This window comes from Stenella coeruleoalba, assembly GCF_951394435.1.
Source record: "Stenella coeruleoalba genome assembly, chromosome: 15".
NCBI lineage: Eukaryota > Metazoa > Chordata > Mammalia > Artiodactyla > Delphinidae > Stenella > Stenella coeruleoalba.
The window spans coordinates 49,717,547-49,742,926 of NC_137161.1; the positions used below are offsets into that span (position 1 = coordinate 49,717,547).

Below are 25,380 nucleotides of genomic sequence, written 5' to 3' on the forward strand. Positions count from 1 at the left end.
TCCCGGGCCTCGCTGTGTCAGCGGGGCCTCCCCACCGAGGGCCTCACCTGGAAGGCGGCGAACCACATAAGCCAATCCAGGCGGTGGTGGTACGGGGAGATGAGGCATGGCCGCCGCTTCAGGTCACCGGGCTTGCACTTGAACTCGTAGTCCTCCCACTTGGCGTCTGGCGCGCTGGCATTGGGGCTGGCGGTGCCCTGCAGGATGACCTCCGTGCGTTCCTTGGTGATGCTGGGTGGGGGGGAGACCAGTCAGGGCTGCACCTCCCCACCCTGACCCCAACCCCTGACCTGACCAGACGAGGGCGAGGCTGGGGGGCTGCAAGTCAGGGCTGGCCTCACCCTCACATCTCCCCCCTGGGGTCATGGTGGCCCCGAGGTACCTGCCAAAGGCCCCATATGTGTTGACGATCCGGAGAGGGTTGAAGGAGCTGTTCATGACCTGCTGGGGGCTCAGCAAGTTGAGGACCACAGGGATGCTGAGCCAGGCGACCAGGACGCCCAGCGCCAGGTTGACTGTGTGCCGTGCCACGCTGCCTGCCGGGAGGGGGAATAGTGGGTGGGCTCCTGCCCCCAGGCCTGGCCTCTGTTCGGCCCCTTGGGCCCACAGAAGCCGAAGGAGGTGCTGCTGCCCCCACCACAGCAGCTCCCTCTTAGGCCCCCCCAGCTGAGGTCACTGGGCCTCCCTTCCTGAGGACCAGGACACAATGTCCATACCAAGCAGACAGGAGTGACCCTGTCCAGGCATGGAGATGCTGCCCTGTCTCCCAGGGCACTGGTGTGGGCACAGGGCTGGGTGCCATCAACTCGAGACCACCCGGGCTGCCCAGCCGCATCCGCCTTCAGGTGTCACCCACCGTGTGTCCATGGGGCCCTGGCCCCTCGAGCTTCCTCCTCCTGCATCCTCAGGACTTGGTCCTTGAGGCAGCCGGGCCCCGAGGGAAACAGGAAGCCCAGAGTGGCATCATCGAAGCAGGCGAGGCTGGGCACGATGGTCAGCCAGTTCAGGAAGCTCAGATTCCCGCTGATGATGAGGACCATCTGGGGGTGGAGAGAGAGATCCCTCCAGCCACTGCATTTCATGTGCTCCATGGTGATGCATGGAGTCCACACCAGAGGCATGGGGGCTGGGGGTCCTGTCCTTCCCAGCAGCAATGTGCTGACCCCCAGGAGGCCATGGCCCAGGCCCCAAGCCCCCCGACAGGCCACTTGCCCCGCCTCCCTCAGACCAACCCCACAATGTCTACATCCTAAATGATCTCAGAGGCAGACGCTACCCAGTGCCTCTGGTGAGGACCCCACCTACCAACACTGTGATTCCGGCCTCTGACCCTGCTTGGAGGCCACTGAAGTTACACAACTGGGAGGTGACAAGTTTGTGTTTGTGGCAACTGTCACCGTGACTGTTAATCAACAGGCCCTGGGTAGCCCCAGGACTCCAGCTGGCTGCTCAGTGGTCCACCCAGGTGTCGGGGCCAGGACCAGCCCCACGCACCTGTGGTACGTGCCCCTCACAGGGGTGGGGGGTGCTTAGGACAGGCTTGTAAGTTGTTTTAGTGACTTGAAAATGGCACCTTCCTGCCTGATTTTGACCCTGTCGTCAAGGATGCGGGCGGGAATAGGGAGTGGGTGGTCTTCACTTGAGGGGAGGAGAAGATGCGGGTGGGAATAGGGAGTGGGTGGTCTTCACTTGAGGGGAGGAGAGGCTGCAGGGTTCACATCCCGCCCTCCCTACCAGGTGCCAGGCTCTCCTAGAGCAAAGGTGGAACAGAGCAGCCCCGCTTGCCCCCCCGGCAGACGCCTCTGATTGTGGAGCCCCAGGGACCCCAGTGCCAGCTGCACGCAGAGCTTCCTGTGGGCTGCACAAACGCGGGTGAGGAGATTCCAGGTGACCACAGTGGGAGGGCAGGCTGGAGGCTGGGGAGGGCAAGAGGCAGAGCCGAGGGCTTCTGGGGTGCAGCCCAGGACACCCCCATGCCTCCCTAAGCTGGAAGTCCTAGCAGAACCCGGAGCCAGTCCTCCGTCAGATGTATGACTGCCAGCTGCGGCCTTTTCATTACACAGTTTTCAAAGAGGCGAAGTTTACGTTTTTAGGAAGCCCAAGTTATCAATTCAAAAAAACTTTACAATTCTGCTTTTTGTGTCCCATCTAAGAAATCTTTTCCTCCTCCAAAGATGTAAAGATCTTCTAAAAGTTTTACAGGTCTGGCTATTATGTTTAGGTCTTGGATCCATTTCGAATTAGTTTTTTATGAAAGGTGTGATATAAGGTTCACACCAGCCGGCTCTGCTCTGGTCCAGGCTCTGCCCCTGGCTGGGGAGGTGGGGGTAAGACTTGGGAGGGACCAGGGCCTCTGGGATGACCAGGGTGTTAGGTGCTGGGAGGTGAGAGCACACGGGTCCACGGCGGACGTGTGTAAAGGGAGACAAACTGCCTCAAGCATGTGCCTCAGAAAAGGGGAAACAAGACACTAGGAGCCACAGGTCAGCAAAGTAGAAGGAAATGGGGACCAGCACCACCAGCAAATAAACCCACAATGAAAATGGTACAGTCGCCACAGTGACAAGAGAAATAAGGAGATTTTCAACTGTCCAACCAAATGGACACATTTCTGCAAAAAAAAGACCTGAACGAGCAGACAGCCCCTGAGTAGCAGAACGGCCATGTCCCTGTCCAGGTCACTCACGCGCATCTGCCGGGGCCGTGCGGGCCTCCCTGCACAGGAGCCGACGGGTTGGAGCCACGTGGGGGCATCGAGGAAGGAGGTGAGACCAAAGACCCAGGCCGGGGGCCCCACGGCCGGATGAGACTCAGCTGACACCCAGCTCCTCAATTTCTGATTTGTAATTAAAGCTGGGTCTTGATCCTAGTGACTGGGGAGAACGTGAGGTCACAGACGCCGGCCTCAAAAGGGTCTGGAGAGAGAGGAGCTAGGCTTTCAATAGGTCAGTTTTATGGATCACGATAGGGTCTTACAGTGTGTGGCAGGAGATGGTGTGGATTCACAGCTCTTCCTGGATTAATTTGGAAAACCAGTTTTCCTGGTTCTGAGGCCCAAACTAATTACTTCTTATTCTTCACTGTCTAGGATGTTAACAAACCCCTGTGCCCAAAGTGTGCCCGCCCTGGGCTGGTGGTCTCTCCTGCAGCCCTGCCTGGCCCGTCGGGGTCCCTGGGCCTCTGGTCTCGAGCTGCTTCGGGCCGACTGGGCTTCGCCCTGGAGTTTCCTGAAAACTGCTGGCTCCCGACAGTCTGGGTTTGTGGTGCCGCCAGGCCCTCTTCCACTGCGGGGGACAGCGGGGGTCCCGTGGCCTGGGCCCAGCTTCCCCGTGGACAGCACTGGGGGGGCCCGACCTTCAATTCTCATCTCCCAGACCAGCGAGACCTCAGATGCTCCACTAGCTCCTCCACTGCGTCAGCAAGGGGCTTAAGCGGAACGGTCCCTGTGCCCCTCCTGACACCTCCTGACAAATGCGTTTTGCTTTGGGGTGGGATGGTCAGCTGCATGGGGGTCCCCTTTTCTCCATGGCTCAGCTGTGCAGCTAAGGCCACCAGGAGTGGTGATCAAGGGTGAGAACAGGCCGCTTCCCCGAGGGCCTGCCATCCTGGTGCAGCTGTCAGGGCCACATGGGTGACAAGAGCCCTCTACTGCCTAATTCTCGGATGAGATGGCGGCCAAAGCTGGGAGAAGCACCCGGCGCATGGCAGCCTCCAGCTAGAAGACACCTCCGCACCTGGCCTGGGGGCTCCTGCCTATGTCCCACGGCCCTTGGGGAGGCATGCGGGGAACAGCCCGCCTTGTTCGCCCATCACACCACCCCTCAGGGCTGGTCCACACTCAAACCTGGCAGGCAACTGATGGGCAGCTGTGTCCTCTGCAGCCACCAGCCCAAGCCATCAGCACCCACCTCTCCACTGACACTCAAACTGCTGGGAAACATGGCCACCATAATGCTGCAAAGCAGGGCAGCCGCGGGCTTCCTGGGGGGCCTACCTGCCCGAGTTCACCCCAGACGGCCTACTCACCAACCTCTCCAGGTGTAGCTGGTGCAGCCTACACCCTCGCTGAGGCACAGCCTCGCTTTGTGGCCACTCGGGGCTCCCGAGACCCCAGAGGCGTCCAGAGAAACCCAGACAAGACACTGCTAATTTGAAGGACCGCGATCAGTAAACGGCATCTATTTGTCTACACCCTCATGTGTAACACGCACAACGTTAAAACCCTAACAGGTGAAAAGCAGAATGAATGATGCTGAAGTCTGAATTAGTGATTTAGAAGATTGATTTGAGAAATCCTTCCAGAATGTGGTGCAGAAATGGGAGAACCTTTGAGGGAAACTACAGATTCAGCAGAGTCAATGGCTACACAATTGACTTTCCCGGATGAGAATGATGTAAAAATAGACTTGGCACTCTTGAGGCGGAAGGAGGCCTGGGCCTCAGGGGATGAGGGGTGCAGGACCAGTTACTGGAGCAGGACCTGGGCCCACACATGTTCTGGCCATTTCTCGTTTCCAAGGATGAATCATAAGTAAAACAGTATAAGCATTTAGACTGAAAAATATAAACAATGAGAAGAAAAGGAAAGAAAAGTGAGGAAGGTGGCCCAAGGAGGTGGGACCCTTGAAGTGGTTGCCACTCACCTCCATGAACAAGAGAAGTAGGCGGGCAGCAGTGGGAACATAAAGGACGACCAGAATGCAGCTGCTGGGCCTGGCCCCAACTGAGAGCTGAGCACAAGGCCTGGTGTCACCCTAGGACCCACTGCCCTGACCGAGGACAAGGCCCAAGGACAACCTGCCAGCCGCCCATTTCCTCCTGCGTCTCCCCCTCCCAGGCGTGCACTTCCTCTTGCTCCACTGAGCTGACTTTCCCAAGACCCAACCTGCCCCCACCGCCGCCTCCTTTACCCTGGAGAAGCAGGGCTACCCCTCGGAACCCAGGTCCACGTCCGTCCTGCCTCATCGCTCAGTGGCCTCACGTTGACTTCAAGGCTAAAACTCCACCAGTGACTCCTGCTTTAGGCCAAAAGGGAGGTAGCGGTGCTGGACCCTCAAAGCGACTGTCTGAGATGCAGGCCTGGGCACTGAGGGAGGGCAGGGCAGGGGGCAGAGCCTGAAGCTGGGGGAGCTCGAGAGGCTGGCTTGCCACATGCCACATGGGCACAGCAGCCAGGAGCTGTGGGTCCTGCCTGGGTCCCCGCGGCTGCTGAGCTCGCAGGGTGGAGATTCCGTGAGGACAAGGAAAGCACACGACCAAGGCTGTTGCCAACGCTGAGCTCATGTGGGTCTAGAGGACCTTCCAGTCCTGCGAACCCGTGTGGAGAGACGTGGAGAGCCAGGCCGAGGCCCTGTCCTGTGGAACTAGGCTGGCCCTACAGGGAAGGCACATTCAGACCTGCCCAGGAGGCTCTGAAACTGATTTGCAAGTCAATTAGCTGCTGTCAGGAGAGAATCAACAACACCAGTGTCCAGCACGCAATCAAAAGTTAACAGACTCCAAGTTGGTAGTTAGTAGCCTGCAAGGCACTAGCAGAGACAAAACAGGCTGGGAGCAGAGTCAGAAACCAGAGATGGCCTGAAGCCAGCAGATAAGAATGTGAAAACAGCTACTGTCAAAAATTAAGGGGTTTAGGGCTTCCCTGGTGGCGCAGTGGTTGAGAGTCCACCTGCCGATGCAGGGGACACGGGTTCGTGCCCCAGTCCAGGAAGATCCCACATGCCGCGGAGCGGCTGGGCCCATGAGCCACGGCCGCTGAGCCTGCACGTCCGGAGCCTGTGCTCCGCAACGGGAGAGGCCACAACAGTGAGAGGCCCACGTACCGCAAAACAAAAACAAAAACAAAAATTAAGGGGTTTAAAAGAAAACATAGTCATAAGAGAAATATGAAAATGCCAAAGAATAACCAGATGATAATTTGAGAGTTTAAAAGGTAATACAGGGACTTCCCTGGTGGTACAGTGGTTAAGAATCCGCCTGCCAATGCCTGGGATACAGGTTCAATCCCCGGTCTGGGAAGATCCCACATGCCATGGAGCAACTAAGTCTGTGCGCCACAACTACTGAGCCTGCGCTCTAGAGCCCAAGAGCCACAACTACTGAAGCCTGTGCACTCTAGGGCCCATATGCCTCAACTACTGAGCCCACATGCTGCAACTACTGAAGCCCGTGCACGTAGAGCCCATGCTTCGCAACAAAAGAAGCCACTGCAATGAGAAGCCCGTGCACTGCAACGAAGAATGGCCCCTGCTCACTGTAACTAGAGAAAGCCCGTGCGCAGCAACGAAGACCCAACGCAGCTAAAAAAAAAAAAAAAAGGTAATACTGTCAGTCCCCTACATATGAACCTTCAAGTTGTGAACTTTCAAAGATGCGAACATGTATTCACAAGTCCAATCACATAAGTTAGTTCACGTGTCTAGCATACACTGTCATGTGCGTGCATCCTCTACAAGTAGCATGCTTCTGTGTACTTTACTGTACAGTGCTGTATAGAGTACAGTATTACAGTAGCTTTATTTCAAGCCCAGGATGTCTGGAAGCAAGCGTAAAAGTGTTGATGTAGCTGGTACTGCTAAGAAGCACCAAGCGCCAAGAAAGGATGAAGGGAGACAAGAGGAAGAAGAAGTAACTGAAGAACCGAAGAGATTCACGGACGATGCAGAAAATGGCAAGGGGATTTTCTTTATTTGAGGAGGCACTGTTAGTTTTTGAGGCACAGGACCTGAATGTAGAATGGTATATGAAGGTTGCAGCAGCCGTTCAGAATGCAATCCAGTGCTACCATGTCATCTATGATGAGAAAAAAAGAGCTACTACCCAGACATCACGGGATCGTTTTTTCAAGAGGGTAGGTAGAATTGAATCCAGCCAGGAACCAGAACCTGTGCCATCAACGTCGGGCGAGAGTGAAACTGCAGCTTGCCCTCGTCTCCTATTGCTGATGATCCTTCAGCTCTACCATCTCCCACCTCCTCTCCCTCCTCCAGTCAGTAACTCTTCTTGCCTGTTCACTAGATGCCAACCCCTGTATGCCAGCTGTTGTACTGTACTACTGTACTTTTCAAGGGACTGTAAGATTAAAATTGTTTTATTTTTTGTGTTTGTTTTTTAAGTATTATTTGTGTGAAAAGTATTATAAACCTATTACAGTACAGTACTATATAGCCGATTGTGGTAGTTGGGTACCTAGGCTAACTTTGTTGGACTTACAAATTGGACTTATGAACGTGCTCCTAAAACGGAACTTGTTCGTATGTAGGGGACTTACTGAATACAAAACAGATAATTTACTGGATAGGCTTTTGACAAAACTGACACTGTAAAGGAAAAAGTCAGTGAATATGAGCCCAGAACAACAGGAACTTTGCAAAGTGAAGCACAAGGAGAAGCAAAGCTGAGCAGAGCCTGGGCAGCCCCTCAGGGCCTAGGGGACAGCACCCACTGGCCTGACAGACGTGTGATTTAAGCCCCAGGAAGGGAAGGGGGCAGACACAATGTGAAGAAAATTCTCCTCATTGAAGAGAACTATAAACGCACAGGTCACAGAAGCCTAAGAAATCTCAAAGAGGATAAACTCAAAGAAAGCCACACCTAAGGCACATCAAACCAAATTGCTGAAAAACTGTGAAAAAGGGAAGAATCGTAGAAGCAGTCAGAGGGGAAAAGTCGCAGACAGAGGAGTGGGGCTAAGGGTCCTGCAGACTCCCCAGCAGAGACGCTGTGGGCAGAGACCGTGGACAGCTGAAGGGAAGACATCCACCAGCAGCTTCTGCTAAGAAATATTAAAAAACCAAATGAAACATCCCTCAGGCAGAAGAAAAATAACCAGGTTGCACACACAGGAGGGCAGGGGGCTGGACATTGTAAGCCCGTGGGCGATTTTTAAACACAGACAACCAGCTGTTTAAATGAAAAGTCACACGTTGTGGTTGCAATTGTTGGAATGATGGCTGCAAAGATTTAACAGTGAGTGAGAATACGTGGTTGTGGCTGGGCACATGCTCTCGTGGAGGGAAGACCCCACACGTGACCAGCAGGGACCCGTGGGGGTCCTTTCCTTCCCTTGTTTCTGTTCCAAACCATAGTTATTTTCCATTCAAAATGAGTGCCATTGGGGAGACTCTTGGTGCCTCTGGACCCGTGAGGGCCACACCCCAGGGGTGCGGGTGCAAGGCCTCGGCCAGTGTGGCTCCCACAGCGGTGATGCTGCACAGGCTTCCCCTGGCATTGGTTTGGGACCCTGTCGTCCTGCTGGCTGTAGTCCAAGCCCTCCTGGAGGGACAGACGCCCAGGCCACCCCTGGTGGACCACAATCCCGCCTACCCACCCACAGCGAACGGGGCGGCAGACCTGATGGGGCCACTGGATGCCGAGGAAGAGCCCCAGGGGAGGAGCCCAGCGGCTCAGCACTGTCAGGGCTGCGCAGTCAGCTCAGAGACCTGTGCCTTCCTGAGAGGGCAGCGTCCCCACCTCTGTAAAGGAAAACTGGAAAAAGCAGCACCCGCCCCCGCCCCGCGTGTGAGCACCGGAGAGAGACCATCACCCTGTAGCCCTGGGGCCACGTGAGCGAGGACACGGCACAGCCTGAGTCAACCTTCTGAGGTCGGGCGCGATGCTGTCCACTTGGCACGATGACTTTGGCGGGCGGGGGCTTTGAGTTCTGCTTCCTGAGGAGGCTGTGCTGGTGCGGCCTCAGACTTTTGCCCAGTAACCCCGTGACCTTCAGCCCTGGCTGCAGATTCAGGTGCAGGAGCAGCGTGGGGCCAGCCCCAGGGAAAATCATTTCTCCAAACAGCTACAGGAGGGCCAGGCTCATGAGCTGCCCCCACTGCGGGTCAGCGTCTAGCCAGGATGCCCTTGGCACTGTTCTCTAGCTCCTGGCTTGGGCTCCCCCACTTTCGAGCTGAGGACGCATCCTCCTGGCACGGCCACCCGAGCGGCCCTGACCCCTGCATGTGGCAGGAAGAGCTCACATTGGGATGGGGCTGAAGCCCCTGATGCCTGGTCCACACGCCATGACCCGGATTGTTCTGGTACAACAGGATTCTCTCTCTGGCACAACAGGATTCTCTATCCCGGTGAGAACTCAGGAGCCTTTGTCTAAAGGCCACCAAGTGGCCGTGGGGTCCTTATGACCTCTGAGTGATGCCCGGCTTCCCTCCACCACCCTGGTCCATTGGGGCCCAAAGACACCCCTCCCCAGTCACTCCACCCTGAGACCAGCTAGGGGGCTCTGACTCAGAGACTAGGGTTCACCAGAGCAGTTTTGGAGATGGAACCCTGTTTCTAATAAAGCAGCAGGAGGCCTGAGGATTCATAATGCCGTCTTCGTGCCCTTGTCTGGCACACACTGGCTGTGACCCCACGGTGGGGGCCGGGTGGGAAGACGAGTTGGGAAGTGGGACCCCGGGCCCAGGAGACGCCCCTGAAGGAAGGGGCTAGGTGTCTGGGACTCCCCTGTTGGGCTCTGGGGTCCCAGGGCCTAGCAGAGGACATGTGTGCTCGCAGATGATGTTCTGCAGCCAGGAGCCCCGGGACAGTTATGCTGTGACCCCAGCTCCGGGTGGATCACTCAGGGGCTGGTGGGGGCAGCTCTCTGCGCCCAAAGCCGTAGTGATGTTCCCCACAGTGATGTCCCCTGGTCTGTGGCCGACGTTACAGAGATTAGAAAGAGCAGGACATGGTGGGAGGTTGGGGAGGAGAGTCTGGGATCTGAGATGCGTCTTTGCACTGACTAGGAGCCACTAGCCTGGTGAGTGCCCGCTCCACGCCAGGATGGGAGGTCCAGCCTGGCCTACAGTGGAAGCCGAGCACTGCCCCTCCAGCATCTCTCCTTGGCATTAGAGTGGGGGTCTGAGGCGGGGGTGGTGCGCCTCTCCAAGTAGACAACAGGCTGTCTCTGGAGGCCTTGCAGAACCTTCCGGAACAGCTGTGCAAACTGAGAGTGGGAGGAGGTGCGTGTGTGCTCACATCCTCAACCCTCTCCCGGGGAACGAACGGAAACAAACAGAACGAGGGACCCTCGGGATCACGGGCGCGGAGACGGGAGCAACGTTCAAGTCCAGGGGTGGCCAGCACTGTGGCCTACAGAGGGCCACGCGCCCCCATGAGACTGCCCTGCATGCCCCACGCTGCCTGCGAGGCTGGACACGTGCAGCTGGGCCAGGGGGCCATTTGTCTTCTTTGCTCTGGACAGCTGAGGTCCGGCCCCTGGGGGGCATCAGACCAGGCCTCAGAGAAGAGCCACAGCCCTGGGCCATGTCCCACCTTGTCCTGGGCATGGTGTGGGTGGGGGAGGATGATGCTCGGGACACACCTGGACTGAGGCTCCCAAGGCCTTGGGGGACAGAAGGCGAGTGCATGGCCTGCCTTTGGGAATAACGTCCAGGGCCGCAGGTTGGCAGCAAGGCCTTTCAAGGTCCTGTTCTGGCCCTACCCCGCCCAGTGTCCCTGTGCCACCGCTGTCCACCCGGGCACCAGACCCAGAATCAGGTGGAGACTCAGTCATGTGGCCTGAGCTGCTGGGAGCCGTCTATACCTGAGTCCCCCCCACCTGCCCCGGGTCTGCACAGTCCCCCATGGTGGAGGCGCCGGTGCCCCAGGCTGGGATACAGACTCAGCTGGGCTGGGTCCAGTTAGCGGGTCCTCATCCTGAAGCACCATGAGACTCATGCCAAGTGAATAAACAAGAACATTTCGACGCTGCTGGGTCAAAGGTCAATGTAAATATCTTCCCAAATCCTATTTTCAAGTAGGTGAACCCTTTCACCTGGACTAGTAAATCAAACTTCCTTCAAATGTGTTTTTTAAGTGATATGACAATTTGCTTTTCTTCACTGCTTGCCAAAGGTGGGCTTCAGATTATTTGGACAGAAAGTGGTAGGTGGTCAGTACAGCCTGAGGGATGTCTGGAGGGTCCCTATAGGCTCAGTAGAGTTTACAGGCCTGAAAGGGTCCCAGTGGTCCCAGGCTTGTAAAAGTGGCTGAAGCAGCAACTAATTAACGCACTGCAGCCTTGAGAGTGATTCTTGGTCACCGTGGTGACCACACAGCCTAAGCAGACCCAGATTCCTGCTGAGACTGTGTGCCAGGCAGGTCCTCCAAGTTGCCTTGGGGACTGGACCCATGTTCTCCATCAGCAGAGGAAGGTGGGAGCCTATGGCTGGGCATCCTTTGACAATGGAGGAAGGTCCAGCATGAGGCAGTGTCCATGCTAGTGGACACTCACAAGGATGCTTGAGCCTCTGTTTGGAGCTTCCTCCTGCAGCTCAGGATGATGGAGCCACTGGGCTGAAGTATGCACAGGGAAGGGACAGTGCAGAGCACTCCTGGCCTCCTGGGGGTGTCCCTCACTGGAGACTGTTGGGAGCAAGGGTCACCCACCAGCCAGGATTTTGCCCTCCAGCCAAGTCCGGATAGTTTACGGATAAACTGTGGTGCATCCAGACAGTGGAATATCATTCAGCAATAAAAAACGCTCTCTCAACCCACGGAACGACACGAGGAACCTCAAATGCATATTACTAAGGAAAAAAGCCAGTCTGAAAAGGCTATATCCTGGATGATTCCAACTATATGACATTCTGGAAAAGGCAAAACTATGGAGACAGTGAAAGGATCAGTGGTTGCCAGGGGTTAGGGGCGGGAAAAGGATGAATCCAGGGAGCACAGAGGATTTTTAGGGTAGTGAAATGAGTCTGTATGATATTATGATGGATACATGTAATTTTACATTTGTCCAAACCCATAGAATGCACAACACCAAGAGTGAACCCCAATGTAAGCTGTGGACTTTAGTTAACAATAAAGTATCAATATTGGTTCCTTAGTTGTAATAAATGTATCACACTAACCAATGCAAGATGTTCCTGATGGGGAAACTGGGGGGGTGGTGGTGGATATGGGAACTCTATACTCTCTCTGCTCAGTTTTTCTGTGAATCTAAAATTGTTCTTTAAAAGTCTATTAATTAAAAACAAAACAAAATACAACTTAAAATACTGGCAGCAAAAGCAGGTGAGCAGGGCTTCCCTGGTGGCGCAGTGGTTGAGAGTCTGCCTGCCGTTGCAGGAGACACGGGTTCGTGCCCTGGTCTGGGAAGATCCCACATGCCATGGAGCGGCTGGGCCCGTGAGCCATGGCCGCTGAGCCTGCGTGTCCAGAGCCTGTGCTCCGCAACGGGAGAGGCCACAACAGTGAGAGGCCCGCGTACCGCAAAAAAAAAAAAAAAGCAGGTGAGCAGGTAGGGGGAGACAATCAAAGCATTTCGAGGCCACAGGGCCCTAAGGGCGGCAAGGACGGGGATTAAATTTAGACTTTCAGTTAGTTAACTGTGTACTTACCTGAAAGAAACAGAGTGTATAACTTGCTAATTAGGAAAGGGGGACTAATGGAACGAGAAAAACCTCAAAAGATAGCTTTTTAAAAAGGGCAAAAAGAATACACAAAGATGTGGAAATAAAATGCAAATGTACCAGCTGAGATACGTGATACTTAAAGAGCATGAGCCTCTTTGGAAAAAGAATCCTGCTCCGTGCTGTCACAGAGGCAACACCGAAGAACAGGACACAAATCCAGACTCTGCAAAACAGGAGATTACTATGACTTGATCCTTGGCCAACACATTTGAAAACTGATGAAATGGACAAATTCCCAGGAAAATGTCTGCCATTAAAATTGCCTCCAGGGACTTCTCTGGTGGTCCAGTGGGTAAGACTCTGCACTCCCAATGCATGGGGCCCGGGTTCGATCCCTGGTCGGGGAACTAGATCCTGCATGCATGCCGCAACTAAGTCTGCAAGCCGCAACTAAGAGTCCACAAGCTGCAACTAAGAGTCTGCAAGCCGCAACTAAGAAGTCCGCGTGCCACAACTAAGAGTCCGCATGCCACAACTAAGAGTCCGCAAGCCACAACTAAGAAGTCCGCATGCCGTGACTTAGAAGCCTGCATGCTGCAACTAAGACCTGGTACAGCCAAAATAAACAAATAAATAAATATTAAACAAAACAAAACACAACTGCCTCCAGAAAAAAACAGAGACTCTGCCTGTCTGGCAGCCACAAAAGGGTTGTCAGTGTCCACAAAGACCACCCCGCCTCCCCCTGGGCCAGGCAGTGATGTAGGAGAACCAACTCTGTCTTGTCTACGAGGGTGAGAGTAAAACCTGGAGCAGAATCAGACAAGGCCAGTGTGGATGGAAAACCACAAACTTCACTCACTGACAACATGAAAAACCCAAACAAAATGGTACCAAGTTATACCCACTAACATGTTACAGTATACACAGCACGACTGAGTTGATTTATCCTAGCAAGGTAAAATTGGTTTCATTTTAGCAGTGGTAATGTAATTCATGCTAACAAATTAAGGGCAAAAAAGTGATCTTCTCACAACTGGTGGAGAAAAAACCATTTGCTAAACTTCGACACCCACTCATGACTAAAAGTACCCCAAACAAAACCCATAGAACTTCCTAGTAAAGAAGAAACAAGAGAACTTGGTAGATATGGCCACAATAAACAACCAACCAAGCAAGCCACAGGTGGCTCCCCCAGGTGTGGGATGCCCCACTCCTGCTGCTGCCGCACCCATCATCTGGGGCGGCACAGCACACGGGCCCCTGGACACCGAGGAACAGAAAGATGGAGGCAAAACTAGCAGAGCAACGAATACGCTGTAGGTCAAACCTCCATAAACGAGGTGAACAGGACGTGAAAATTTCAGGTTTTCCTTGGGAACTGACAAGCGGCTGCTCACCTGGAACAGGATCTGTAGGGCCCCATGGAGGATGCACATCTGCCGTCCGAGGAAGACGAAGAAGGGCACCACGAGCTCCAGGAAGTGGTTGCTGAGGGTCTCGAAGCGGTGGAACCACCATGGGGAGTGGTGCAGGAAGTAGGCCATGGGGTTGGGCACCGGCTGCGTCTGTGGGATGAAAGGAGGCCCGTGAGCTGTGCCTGGAGGTGGGGACCTGCCCTCCCTGGCCCTGCTCTGTGGTGCCCGCTGGTGGCCTTTTGGGGAAGTGGGGTGCATGGGGCCGCCCTGGCCGGGAGAGGTGCGGGGAAGACCGGCGGCGTGGCCCACCCTCCAGCAGCTCACACGTCACCAGGATGGGGAATGGTGGGGGGCCATGGGTCCCGACCTTCTCTATTCGCCTGGCTTCCTGTAATTCTGACACTGACCCCTTCAAGGGGACCCTGAGGGCCCTGGTAACGCAGGAGCTCAGATGCTGGGGAAGAGTCTGTGGTCAGAGCCCTGAGCAGCATGGGCACCAGCATGCCCCCCGCGAGGGGACAGGGCACAGGTGCAGAGGCAGGACCGTAGGATGCTCACACATGGTGGATTTCCTCTTGGAGGACAGTGGAGGCTGGGGGAGCGGGTCCTGGCCCCACGTGTGTGTTCCTGGGAACAGCCTCCACACGTGTGCGGGGTGGGAGGGCATAGCAGGTCCCCGAGGCCCACGTGTTGACTCAGCCGTGGTGCTGGCCGCCTAGGGCCCAGCTGATGGGCCCTGCGCCTCCAACCACAGGCCCTGTCCTCCCCGCTCACGCGGCCGTCCATGCTCAAAAGGGCCAGCTGTGCTGACACTGTGTGGGGTTGGGGCGGCCCCGGTGTGGACATCCAGCATCGGTGATGGGTACTGTGTGCAGGTGGCCCTCCATGCTGAGCTGGCTGGGGTGGGACACCAGGCCGCGGCAGCCCCAGACCCGGTGGACCCGCAGCACCCACCATAAGGCTAACTGTGCCTCTGCCGTCTGTGGAGAGTGAGTCCGTGAAGGGCGCCGCGTCTGCTGTGAGGACAGGGTCACTCCTTTCCACTCGCACCCACGTGGGTGTGGACACATGGGCTGTCGTACTCGCTGGGCTGTAACCACCCTGAGCGTCTCCCTGTTATCCGGCTCTAAAGATGCTCAGGGTCACCTGAGCCCCTTCCTGCTCCAGCCCGGGGGCAGCCGCTTCTCCAGGAGCCTGGTCCCTCTAGGTGGAGACGGGTGTTAGAAACCCGGTCTGGGCATTGCTGTCTCCCTGCCCCGCATTCCTGCTGGCCTGGCTCATAAAACTGCGTTTAACTGTTTTCTCACTCTGTCTTGGCTGCAGAGGTTCCCCCCTTGTGAACGTGGAGGGCGGATCAGACACAGAGAGGCAGCCCCTTTGGGGAAGGGCGTGCAGGGCTGGGGGGTGGGGGGCTCAGTAGGGGCAGGGCCCTGGGGAGACACGGGGTTGGGGGAGCAGAACTGTCGGGGCCCTTTCTGCTCAAAGGCCTGCGTTTCCTGACGCCAGATTCACCACATGACGGTTAACGCCTGAGTGGAATGAAACCACCATAGTCCTAAAACTGGAGATATTCTGGTGGTTAGCAGCAATTTCACTAACAACACAAAAAGGCAGCATCAAATCAGTTCCAAATGTTTCAGCTTTTTTAAACAACAGAGCGTTTCCTGGATACGGTGTGTACACGCATGTGTATGCGAGTGTATGTGGATGTGTGCACGTGAGAGCGAGGCTGCCGGAAGGCGCCGTGGCCCCTGGACAGGTGGGTGCTGTGGATGGGCCACACCGTGGGCAGCACTGGGAACGGTGACGGAGCACAGGAGCAGCCCCTCTGCCACATCTCAGGACCCAGCTCAGGAGGCGGCCCAGCCTCGGGCAGCAGAGGGACATGTGACCCTGCACGCTCTTCAGGGCTGAAGGCCCCACGTTACCTACAGCCACAGGCAGCTGGGGGGAGCGAGGCCTCAAGGGGAGCCACCCCCGCCTGCCCCCGACGTTGCCTCTCATCAACACAGGTTACGCCCACCAGACAGAGGGAAAGGGGAGCCTGGGATCCCCTGCACTGCCCCCCGCCAGAGGCAGGCGGGATGTGTGCCCACTGCATCCACTGCATGCCCACCAGCCGTTCCAGGTGGGAGGCGAGCCAGCTAGACCTTCCTTCTCTGTTCCCACCCCTTCACAGACCAGCTGAGGTTCCCCACCCACCGGGGGACCTTCTTCGCCCCCTGGGGCTGAGAGGGCCTGGCTGGCAGCCAGCAGGGAACGCAGACTCAGAGCTGAAGCACTCCTGAAGGCTCTCCTGTTCGTCCCCCTGCCCCCCCACCGACCCCCAGTCCTGGAGACGCCCAGGCGGAAGAGCCAGGCACCAGTGGGTTGGGACCCCAGTGGCCAGGGATGGGTGGGGTCTCCTGCCCATGAGACCTTTGGCCCTTGTTTTGCCCCTCCTGGGATTTCTGCTGGGCTGAGTCCCCAGACCTCCACCCTTGACCCAGAAGTGGCCGACACAGGCAAGTGGATGAGGCAGGCAAGGGGCAGGGCTCCCTGGTGCTGATGTGACGGGGTGGTTGAGGCAGTTGTCGGGGTGCAGCGTTGGCCTCCTCGCTCCGGCTCCCGGCGGGTTTAGGACACAGGTAGGAGAGAAGTGTCTGCAAGGGGCCCTCCTTCCCGCAGAGCCTCTCCAGGAGCCCAAGTGAGATCCCAGGAGGGAGGAGACTGCTGCCCGCTGCCCTGGGGAAGGAAACGAGGAAGACATCCTGCTTGACAGGTGGTGCCCCAGACCCAGCAGGAACGCAGGGCCCCACGTGAGGAAAACAGGTAGTGACAGGCACGCAGGGCAAATGTGGATGAGCTGACACCACGCCGCCAAACACCCTCGGGGTGATTCACAGGGAAACGATCCCAGCCTGCACCTGTGCCCCCACATCGCCGCACAGCCGCACCGCTCACCTCGTAGTGGAAGTCCATGCAGGTGAGGTTCCGCCAGCACTGGTCCCCCCGGATCTTGATCAGGCCCTGCCGAGGAGACAGAGAGGAATGTGAGCCACCTCCGGATGGACCTGTGGGAGTGACGGACCTCATGTGATGCCTGAAGCGACATGAAAGGGAAAATCTGAACGAAGTCCAGGAAAGACATGTTTAGGGTTTCTGAGGACTAAAAGTAGCAAACACAGGGAAAAAGAAACGCTTTAAAAAAAAATTGATTGATTATTTATTTTTGGCTGTGTTGGGCCTTTGTTGCTGTGAGTGGGCTTTCTCTAGTTGTGGCGAGCAGGGGCTACTCTTCATTGTGGTGCGCGGGCTTCTCATTGTAGCGGCTTCTCTTGTTGCGGAGAACAGGCTCTAGGTGCGTGGGCTTCAGTAGTTGTGGCATGTGGGCTCAGTAGCTGTGGCTTGCGGGCTCTAGAGCGCAGGCTCAGTAGCTGTGGTGCACGGGCTTAGTTGCTCTGTGGCATGTGGGATCTTCCTGGACCAGGGCTCGAACCCGTGTCCCCCTGCATTGGCAGGCGGATTCTTAATCACTGCACCACCAGGGAAATCCCACTCTTTCCTTTTTATAAAATCAGTTCCTCCTGTGTTTCTTTAAAACTCAGCTTTTAGACTCTGAGCATCACCATAGTAATGCACCTGTGAGGCTTTAGAAAAGGGCAAATTCGCAAAGCATATGAGCACAACCTGACTTAGACGCCAAGGAAGACGTGGGAGGGACGATGTCCCAACTGCTAAGGTGATGATGATTCAGGAGCTCTGGTGGCCTCAGTGAGAATATCCACCCACCACAGCATGCAGGAGACCCTGTGCTTAGGCCACAGTACAAGGGAGAACCCGGTACTCAGGCCACAGCACATGGGAGACCCCAGTGCTCAGGCCACAGCACGTGGGAGACCCCGGTGCTCAGGCTCAGGAGGGGCTCCAGGGAACTCCTGTGCTGCCCAGTCCACCGGGACAGTGGCTGTGGAGAGAGGGCCTCCGCTGTGAAGCCTGTGGGCGGGCTTGTCTGCAGCCCTGCCAGTCTCCCTGCCGGGCAGTGGCCAGCATGGCCGGTCCACAGTGGCCAGGAGGACAGTCAGCTCACTGCCTGCCGCACTCCCCCGTTCACTTGCCCTTGGGAATCACAGCTCCATGCGATCCCTTCACGGTCAGAAGCAAACTGCTCACCAACGGGAGTAAAACTGTTGCTGGATGCACAGATTCAGCCCTAACGTCTGTCTCACATGACAGCTGGTCTGGAAGGTGAGAAACTGTGTCGCCAAGAAAGCAGCCTGGATGGCGGCCTGGCTCTCTTGGCTGGTGGTCTCTGCAGCTGCAGCTGCTCGGGGGCAAGTCTCCTCAGCCCATCCTCGCACCTGCCCAGCCTGTCCCGGGCACCCTTCCTCACTGGAGCTAACCCACCATGGACTTCAATCACGTCTGCAAAACAGCCTGGCAGCCACGTCGAACTGGGGTTTGGTTGAACACCTGGGGTGGCAGCCCAGCCAGACTCGCACATAAAACTGACCTTCCCATAGGGGAAGAACTTTGGGGCAGTTGAGGGCTCTAAGCCGGGGGCAGGACAGTGTGAGACGACAGGTCCTCTGACGGCCACACTGCCAGCAAGGCAGGATGGCTGCCCAGGGTGTAAGACTGCCCACCCTGGACTTGCCTGGACCGTGGAGCCCACAGGATGGGCCGAGGGGGCAGCTGACACCTGGCCTGGGCCCCTGTGGGTGGCACAGACGCAGCGACACCCGAAGGAGCAGGGACAAGAAACAACAAGGAAGCTAGAGCCCACGTGGCGGCCATGCTGGCAGCTTCCACAGTGAGACTGAGTGACCGTGTCCTGGCCGAGCACATGGGCCAGGCATGAGCTAGCTGTGCGGCCCAGCAGAGAGTTTACAAATATGTCCCACAGAGGGCACAATACTCAGCTGTCCTGGGTGCCGTTCACACCCGGTGGCTGTTCCGCACCCACCTCTCTGGGGCCTGGCGCCCTGCAGTGGGGCCAGTCCCACGTCAGGGGAGCTTGTGTAGCGGACGTGGAGCTGCACTCCGAGGACCCGCCTGCTCTGTCTACAGACTCACAGAACTAGTCACCTTGAGAGGCGGTTAGTCAAGTCTCTGGAAACTGGGTTTGCTTAGATCACAGAAGTGCCGGAGACAACTTCCAGTGTGAACTCTGCCATACACGGTCGCATCTGTACAGAAACAGAAAGCCTATCGTGTCCTGCCAGCGCGGATGAACCGCTGGTTTCTGTGGCAACGTGCCTGCTCGTTCGGCTGGAAAACACAGCCACTGTCACACTTCACTCCCCGTGAGTGCAGGCTCTGCTCCCTACATCCCTTGGAATCCAAGAGGCACTCTTTGGAGATTCAAACCAGGCAAAGAAGAAAAAAAACAAAATAATTAAAATGTCATTCAAATTCTAAGCTGGTATGAGACACTTAAAAATCTGAAACATTCTTTTGGGAGTGGAGGATAATTATATTCCTCCCCATCTATTGATTTCTCTCTACAATGCAGATGTCAGATTTTCCACGGATTTTTTTTTCTTCCAGAGTAAGTGTCAAAGGAACAAAGCCTTCTTTGAGCCTTTTTCAGCCCAAAATTAATTCCAAAAAAATGGCACAGACAGACCAGTAACACACCGAGTGACCTCCAGCTGTCCATACAACCTCTGCTCTCCCTGGGGAAAGGGTGAGTGCCAGGATGCTAGAATATTCTGGGGCGACCGAGGAGACCTCAGGCCTTATGGGCAGCGGGTGGGGGCAGGTGCCCAGGGGATGAACAGGGGCTTCTCTCTAAAGCTCACGGGTCCAAGAACATGCTCCTTAAAATCTCCCATTTGGAAATGGGAAAAAGCAAGGCCTTTTGCCACAGAAAGAACATCAATTTCTGTGACGCTGCACAAGTCCCATCACACCTAACTGGGTGGGGGGCTCCCAGGCCTGCAGCTGGGGGAGGGGAGACAGCCCTCGGGTCCGAGCCAGCACCGAGCGCTCCCTCGGCAGTGCCCCCATTTTGCACGTACACTGCACCCCGTTCTCTCACCGTCAGAGTCTGTCTCTCTGGAAATCCTTTTCTCCATCTGCAGACACGGGTGATCAGTCCTACACCTGCTCCTTTCCCACAAAGGAGAATCATCAACCTGGGTTTGTAGGTACGGGAAGAGGGGCTGTTCCCTCCCTGGAGCAGGCCTGCTGGTCTGGGCCGTGCTCACAGCCACGGGGTGTGGGGGTCGGGACGCCTCGGTTCTGCTCAGACCCGGCAGCACTCTGCATCTCCCCTGGGAGCTGAGCTGGACCCACGGGACCCCACATGCTCTGTGAGCAGGTGGACGACCGCAGCGTGAGGCTCATGGCTTAGCGCCCAGATCTCACCTGAGTGTGCACAGGCTGGCCTGGGGTCTCTCGGGACCGACCTGTCTCCACATTTGAAGGGGCCCCAGACTACACAGGGTTTCCACCTAGCCCCTTCTCTCCAGGTCTGGGGCAGTGTCTACACTTTCAGACTCCAGGGTATGATTAGATGGAAATCCACCCTCTGAATTTACCAGTGCACTGCATCAGCTACAGGGGAACCTCTGAGCCGAATGTGCAGGGAGAGAGAGAAATCGTGGATGCTGTTGGTGGGGGGTCTTGTTGTGCCCCCTCCCTGAACCCTGAGAGCTTGTGAAAACTGCCCAGACCTGCAGGGTCTGTGGAGCGGGTGGAGGGGACAGTCTCGGGTCCTCACAGCTACTGCAGGGCTGGGTATGACCGTCCTCCCGCCGAGGCTGGTTTGAGACAAGTGGCAGAGAGACAGCACAAAGAGGGCACTGAGCCACTGGGCAGGGGGCTGATGTGAGGGGCGTGCAGCTGGGCAGAGGTCAGAGCCCGTGGACGGCGCTCCCCAGAGGTTCCCAGGACGCTTCCACCGACGGCACCATGGGAAGGAGGACAGAGCAGCCCACACTGATGCAATAAAGCAAATTAGAATAACCGCTCTCATTTTGGAGTGATGATCCCAGGACCCGGCAGGCTCGTCAAGGAAGTGGCAGTGATACCCGCTTGACTTGGTCTTGGGGGTGAGTCACATTCCAACGTTTATTTCATTATGTTAATAAGATTTTACTGTAGGAACTGACTCCCAGAGAGGCCCCGAGCTGAAGGCTCTTTCCTACCGAGCTCCTGCTCTTATTTACTAACGGGTCTGGTGTCTTGTCTCGCTCACTCACCTTTCAGCGCCGCTGCTGCCACTGTGGGGCCGGAGCATCTCTGGGACCCCAAACGGCAACGCGGAAACTGCTTCAGATGACCTGCTTCACCCACTCAGAGCAGTCCTGGGCCTCCAGCCTCCAGGGAAAGTGCACAGACCCAAGTGCAGACTTGCTGGGTTCCAGGAATCCTCCTTCTCCAGCCAGCGAGGGAAGCGGGAGCTGTGGGCCCAGCGCAGATGCTACAGCAGTGACAGCGTTGCTCGGAGGAGGACACAGAGGGCCGTCACCACACCTGGAATCGCTGCCAGCAAGCTCAGGCAGAAATGTATGCCGTCTGGATGGAAAGGGGCGTGGCTCACTCCCGATGGCGGGTTCTGGGGTGAGGCCCAAGGGCTGCAGTAAGCTGTGACCCCCTAATCTCCAAGGTCTGTGGCTTTAATGGGGTTGCATCTCACAGGGATCCTTGCGTGAAAAAGCAAACTCACACGGATTCTTAAGTCAAAGGGTTGAGCTACAATTCACATGAAACAGAACGCACACAGATGAAATGTCCAGTTCAATGTGTCTGACAATTGTACACAATCAGGAATCCACCCAAAACACGACACAGGTTTCCATCCCACAGAACATTCTTCGTGACCACTTTCCAGGCAATTCCACACGCACTGGCCAGGGGGCCACCTCCGCCTCCCCCCAGGGTTTCACACTCATAGGGGCTGGTGGCCCGTGGCCCTGAGCTCAGGCTGGCCGAGCTCCTCCAGGGACTTTGGGTCTGTCTGCATCACTGCCTCGGGGGGTTGGTTCCCTCTCCCAGCTGAGCGCTGTCCCTTGTGTGGATGCACCACAGGCTGCCCATCCATCGATGGACACTGGGCTGGTGCCTAGGTCTGCGGTCATGATGAGCAGGGCTGCTGTAGACATGTGTGGACAGGTTTTCTTTCCCGGCAGCGGAAGGTGGGCTCACAGGTGGGGCCATGTCTTGCCTTGTAGGAAACCGGCCTACAGCTGCTGAGCAAGGCTGCACCACCGCACTCCCTACGAGCCAAGTGACGCTCCCACCAGGAATCCCATGGCCCACAGACCCTCCGACCTGGGGCGCTGCTAGTGCTTTACACCCAGCCCCTCCTGGGTGCAAAATGCCGCTGCACAGTTTTCACGTCCTCGTCGCCGTTCCCATCCCTTCGAGGGTGAAGTATGTTCAGGTCCTGCACCCACCTTCCTACTGTGATCTGCAGGTTCCGAATGTTAGATTTCAGCTGGACTTGTACACTGCAGGTGTTTCCCAGGCGGGGCTTGCCTATTCATTTTCGTAATGGTGTATTTTGAAGATGGAGAAATTTAATATCAGTGAAGTATAATTTATCAATATTTTTCTTTAATGGTTAGTGCTTTTTGTGCCCTGTCCAAGAAATCTCTGTGTACCCCAAGGTAACTGTCTATGCTATCTTCAAAAAATTTTATGATTCTACCTTTTATGTTTGTTAAAAAAAATTATTTTTTCTTGCCCCACTGATTTGGCTTATTGCCTTGGTTGAAAATAAATCAACTGCATCTGTGTGGGTCTGTTTCTGGGAGATATTCTTTTATGTTTTCTTCTAAGAACTTTTTGGTTTTGCTTTTATGTTTAGGTCCATGATTTACTTCAAATTAGAGTTTGGTACAGATGAAAGAGCACTCAAAGCTCATTTTACTCTTCTATACAGATTTCCAATTATTTTACCACTATTTGTAAAAAATGATTTTCATTTTCCCATTGACTTGACTTGGTACCTTGGGTGAATATCAGCTGACAGCAGAGGTGTGGGACTATCTCTGGACTCTCTTCTCTTCTACTGATCTATTTTTCCAGTTTAGATCAATACCATACTTCAGTTTCATTCATTCATTCATTTATTTATTTTTTTGTGGTACGCGGGCCTCTCACTGTTGTGGCCTCTCCCGTTGTGGAGCACAGGCTCCGGGCTGTGCGCAGGCTCAGCAGCCATGGCTCACGGGCCTAGCCGCTCTGTGGCATGTGGGATCTTCCTGGACCGGGGCACAAACCCGTGTCCCCGGCATCGGCAGGCGGACTCTCAACCACTGCGCCACCAGGGAAGCCCAGTTTTATTTACTTATTTTTAATATTTATTTGGTTGCACAGGTCTTACTTGTGGCAGGTGGGCTCTTCAGTTGTGGCTCGCCAGATCCTTAGTTGAGGCACGCAGGCTCCTTAGTTGTAGCATGTGGGATCTAGTTCCCCGACCAGGGATTGAACCAGGGCCCCCTGCATTGGGAGCACGGAGTTTTATCCACTGGACCACCAGGGAAGTCCCCATACTTCAGTTTTAAATTAAGCTCTAAAATCAGGAAGTATAAGTCCTCCAACTTTGTTCTTTTTCAAATTTCTTTTTATTTCTATGTAAGTTTTAGAATCAACATGTCACTTTTCCCAAAAAGCCCACTGGGAATTTTACAGGAATTACCTTGAGTCTACATATAAACCTGGGTGAAAAACGACGTATTTATTTATTTATTTATTTATGGCTGTGTTGGGTCTTTGTTGCTGTGCACGGGCCTTCTCTACCTGTGGCGAGCAGGGGCTACTCTTCGTTGCTGCGCAGGCTCTAGGCACGCGGGCTTCAGTAGTTGTGGCACATGGGCTCAGTAGTTGTGGCTCGCGGGCTCTAGAGAGCAGGCTCAGTAGTTGTGGCATGCTGGCTTAGTTGCTCTGTGGCATGCGGGATCTTCCCAGACCAGGGCTCGAACCCGTGTCCCCTGCATTGGCAGGTGGATTCTTAACCACTGCGTCACCAGGGAAGTCCCCTCTAATGACTTTGTAATAGTATATGATGTACAGTTTATTTTTCACATTGACCTTGTATCCTGCAACCTTGCTAAATTAATGTATTCACTTTAGTAGTTGCTTTTTAAGATTCCACTGGGTTTTGTACATGTACAACCATGTCTGTGAATAAGTTTCATTTCTTTTTTGGGAATCTTTATGGCTTTCTTTTTCTTGTTTTATTGCACTAGGACTTCCAATACAGTGATGAAGAGCAGCAGCAGAAACAGACAACAGGCCTGTTTCTAATCACACATGAATGCTCTCATTCTATCACCACTGAGGAAGCCCCGTCTAACACGCCCTTCAGTGGGTACTGCATTGTATCGTGTACGTTTTACATCTGTTGAGAAAAAAATCATTCTTCAGTTTTATTCTGTTGTATAGTGAATTTCATTAGTTGATTTTCAAATATTAAACCAATCTTGCATTCCTGAGATAAACCATGCCTCTTTTATTGCCGAGTTTGGTTTGCCAATATTTTGCTAAGGGTTTCTGTGTCTTTGTGAGGGACACTGGTTTCTATTTTCCTTTTTGTCCTGTCCTCATCAGGTTTTGGTATCACTCTTATGCTGGTCACAGAAAACAATTTGGGAAGTGTCCCTGCCTCTGCTATTTTCCAAGAGTTTGTGTAGGATTGCTATTATTTCCTCTTTAAATGTTTGATTTCACTGGTGTTTCAAATGTTTTATTTCAAATGTTTGATTTCACTGTGCCTACTTTCTTTCTGGAATGGTTTTTGATTACAGATTCAATTTATTTACCAGATATGGAGCCCTTTCGATTTCCTGTTTCCTTCTGTCTCAGTTTTGGTAAGCTGCACTTGTCAAGGAATTTCTCCATTTCACTTATGTTGTCAAATTTATTGGCCCGAAGCTTTCATAATATTCCAGGTGACTTTACGGCAGGATCTCAGACAAAACTGCCAGTTAGGTGAAGACAGTGTTTTCTCATGGTGTCCTTCAATCACAGCATGGCTGTGGCTCCCGGCCCTGCTGAATTCTGACCCCGAAACGGTAGGTCCTGTGGGCCTCTATTTTCTCCATCTTAGATATAGCTTTTTTTTGTGTTAACAAGACAGGGACAGTCTGCACACAAGGAGCATCGGGGCCCCATGGGGTGTGCAGCAGGTGTGAGCACAGAGCTGTGGGCAGCACAGGTGGTTAGCAACCGAGCCCCTTCTGAATAGCGAGAAGGGACTTGAGGCCGCTGTCTGCAGCCTGCGGGTTACATGGCGGTTGCCCAGGTACGGACAGGAAAGCACATCCTCGTGCCGCCTCTGAGGGCCCAGAGGCTCCTCTTCATGCCCAGGTTCTCCAGAGCCTCCTTTTATGTTGCATCCCCTCCATTTCACATAAAAACAACCTGCTCCAAGGAATTCCCTGGTGGTCCAGTGGTTAGGACTTGGTGCTTTCACTGCTGAGGGCCTGGGTTCAGTCCCTGGTTGGGGAGCTAAAATCCCACAAGCTGCATGGAGCAGCCAAAAAAAAAAAAAAAAAAAAGTGAAAATGACCTGCCCCAGCCATAGCCAAGACGCAAATCTCAATGAAAACTGCTGATTTTAGCTGCAATTCTGCTCAATGAAAAGTTACAGTATTAAGGTTTCTTTTTTT

At 54.8% G+C, this 25,380-nt stretch overlaps 1 protein-coding gene across 2 annotated transcripts in view; it reads right to left on the bottom strand.

Moving 5' to 3' along the window:
• Positions 1-25,380, bottom strand: part of LMF1 (lipase maturation factor 1) — a 96,387-nt gene that overhangs the window by 3,313 nt on the left and 67,694 nt on the right. Inside the window, exons 4-8 of one of the 2 annotated variants that reach the window (XM_079945599.1) lie at positions 16,721-16,830; positions 13,760-13,927; positions 857-1,040; positions 383-536; positions 48-231 (exon numbers count right to left, since the gene is read on the bottom strand). In XM_079945599.1, coding sequence (XP_079801725.1) covers positions 48-231; positions 383-536; positions 857-1,040; positions 13,760-13,927; positions 16,721-16,830 — 800 coding nt within the window. The remainder of the gene's footprint in view (positions 1-47; positions 232-382; positions 537-856; positions 1,041-13,759; positions 13,928-16,720; positions 16,831-25,380) is intronic. The other variant, XM_079945598.1, reaches the window with a different exon arrangement.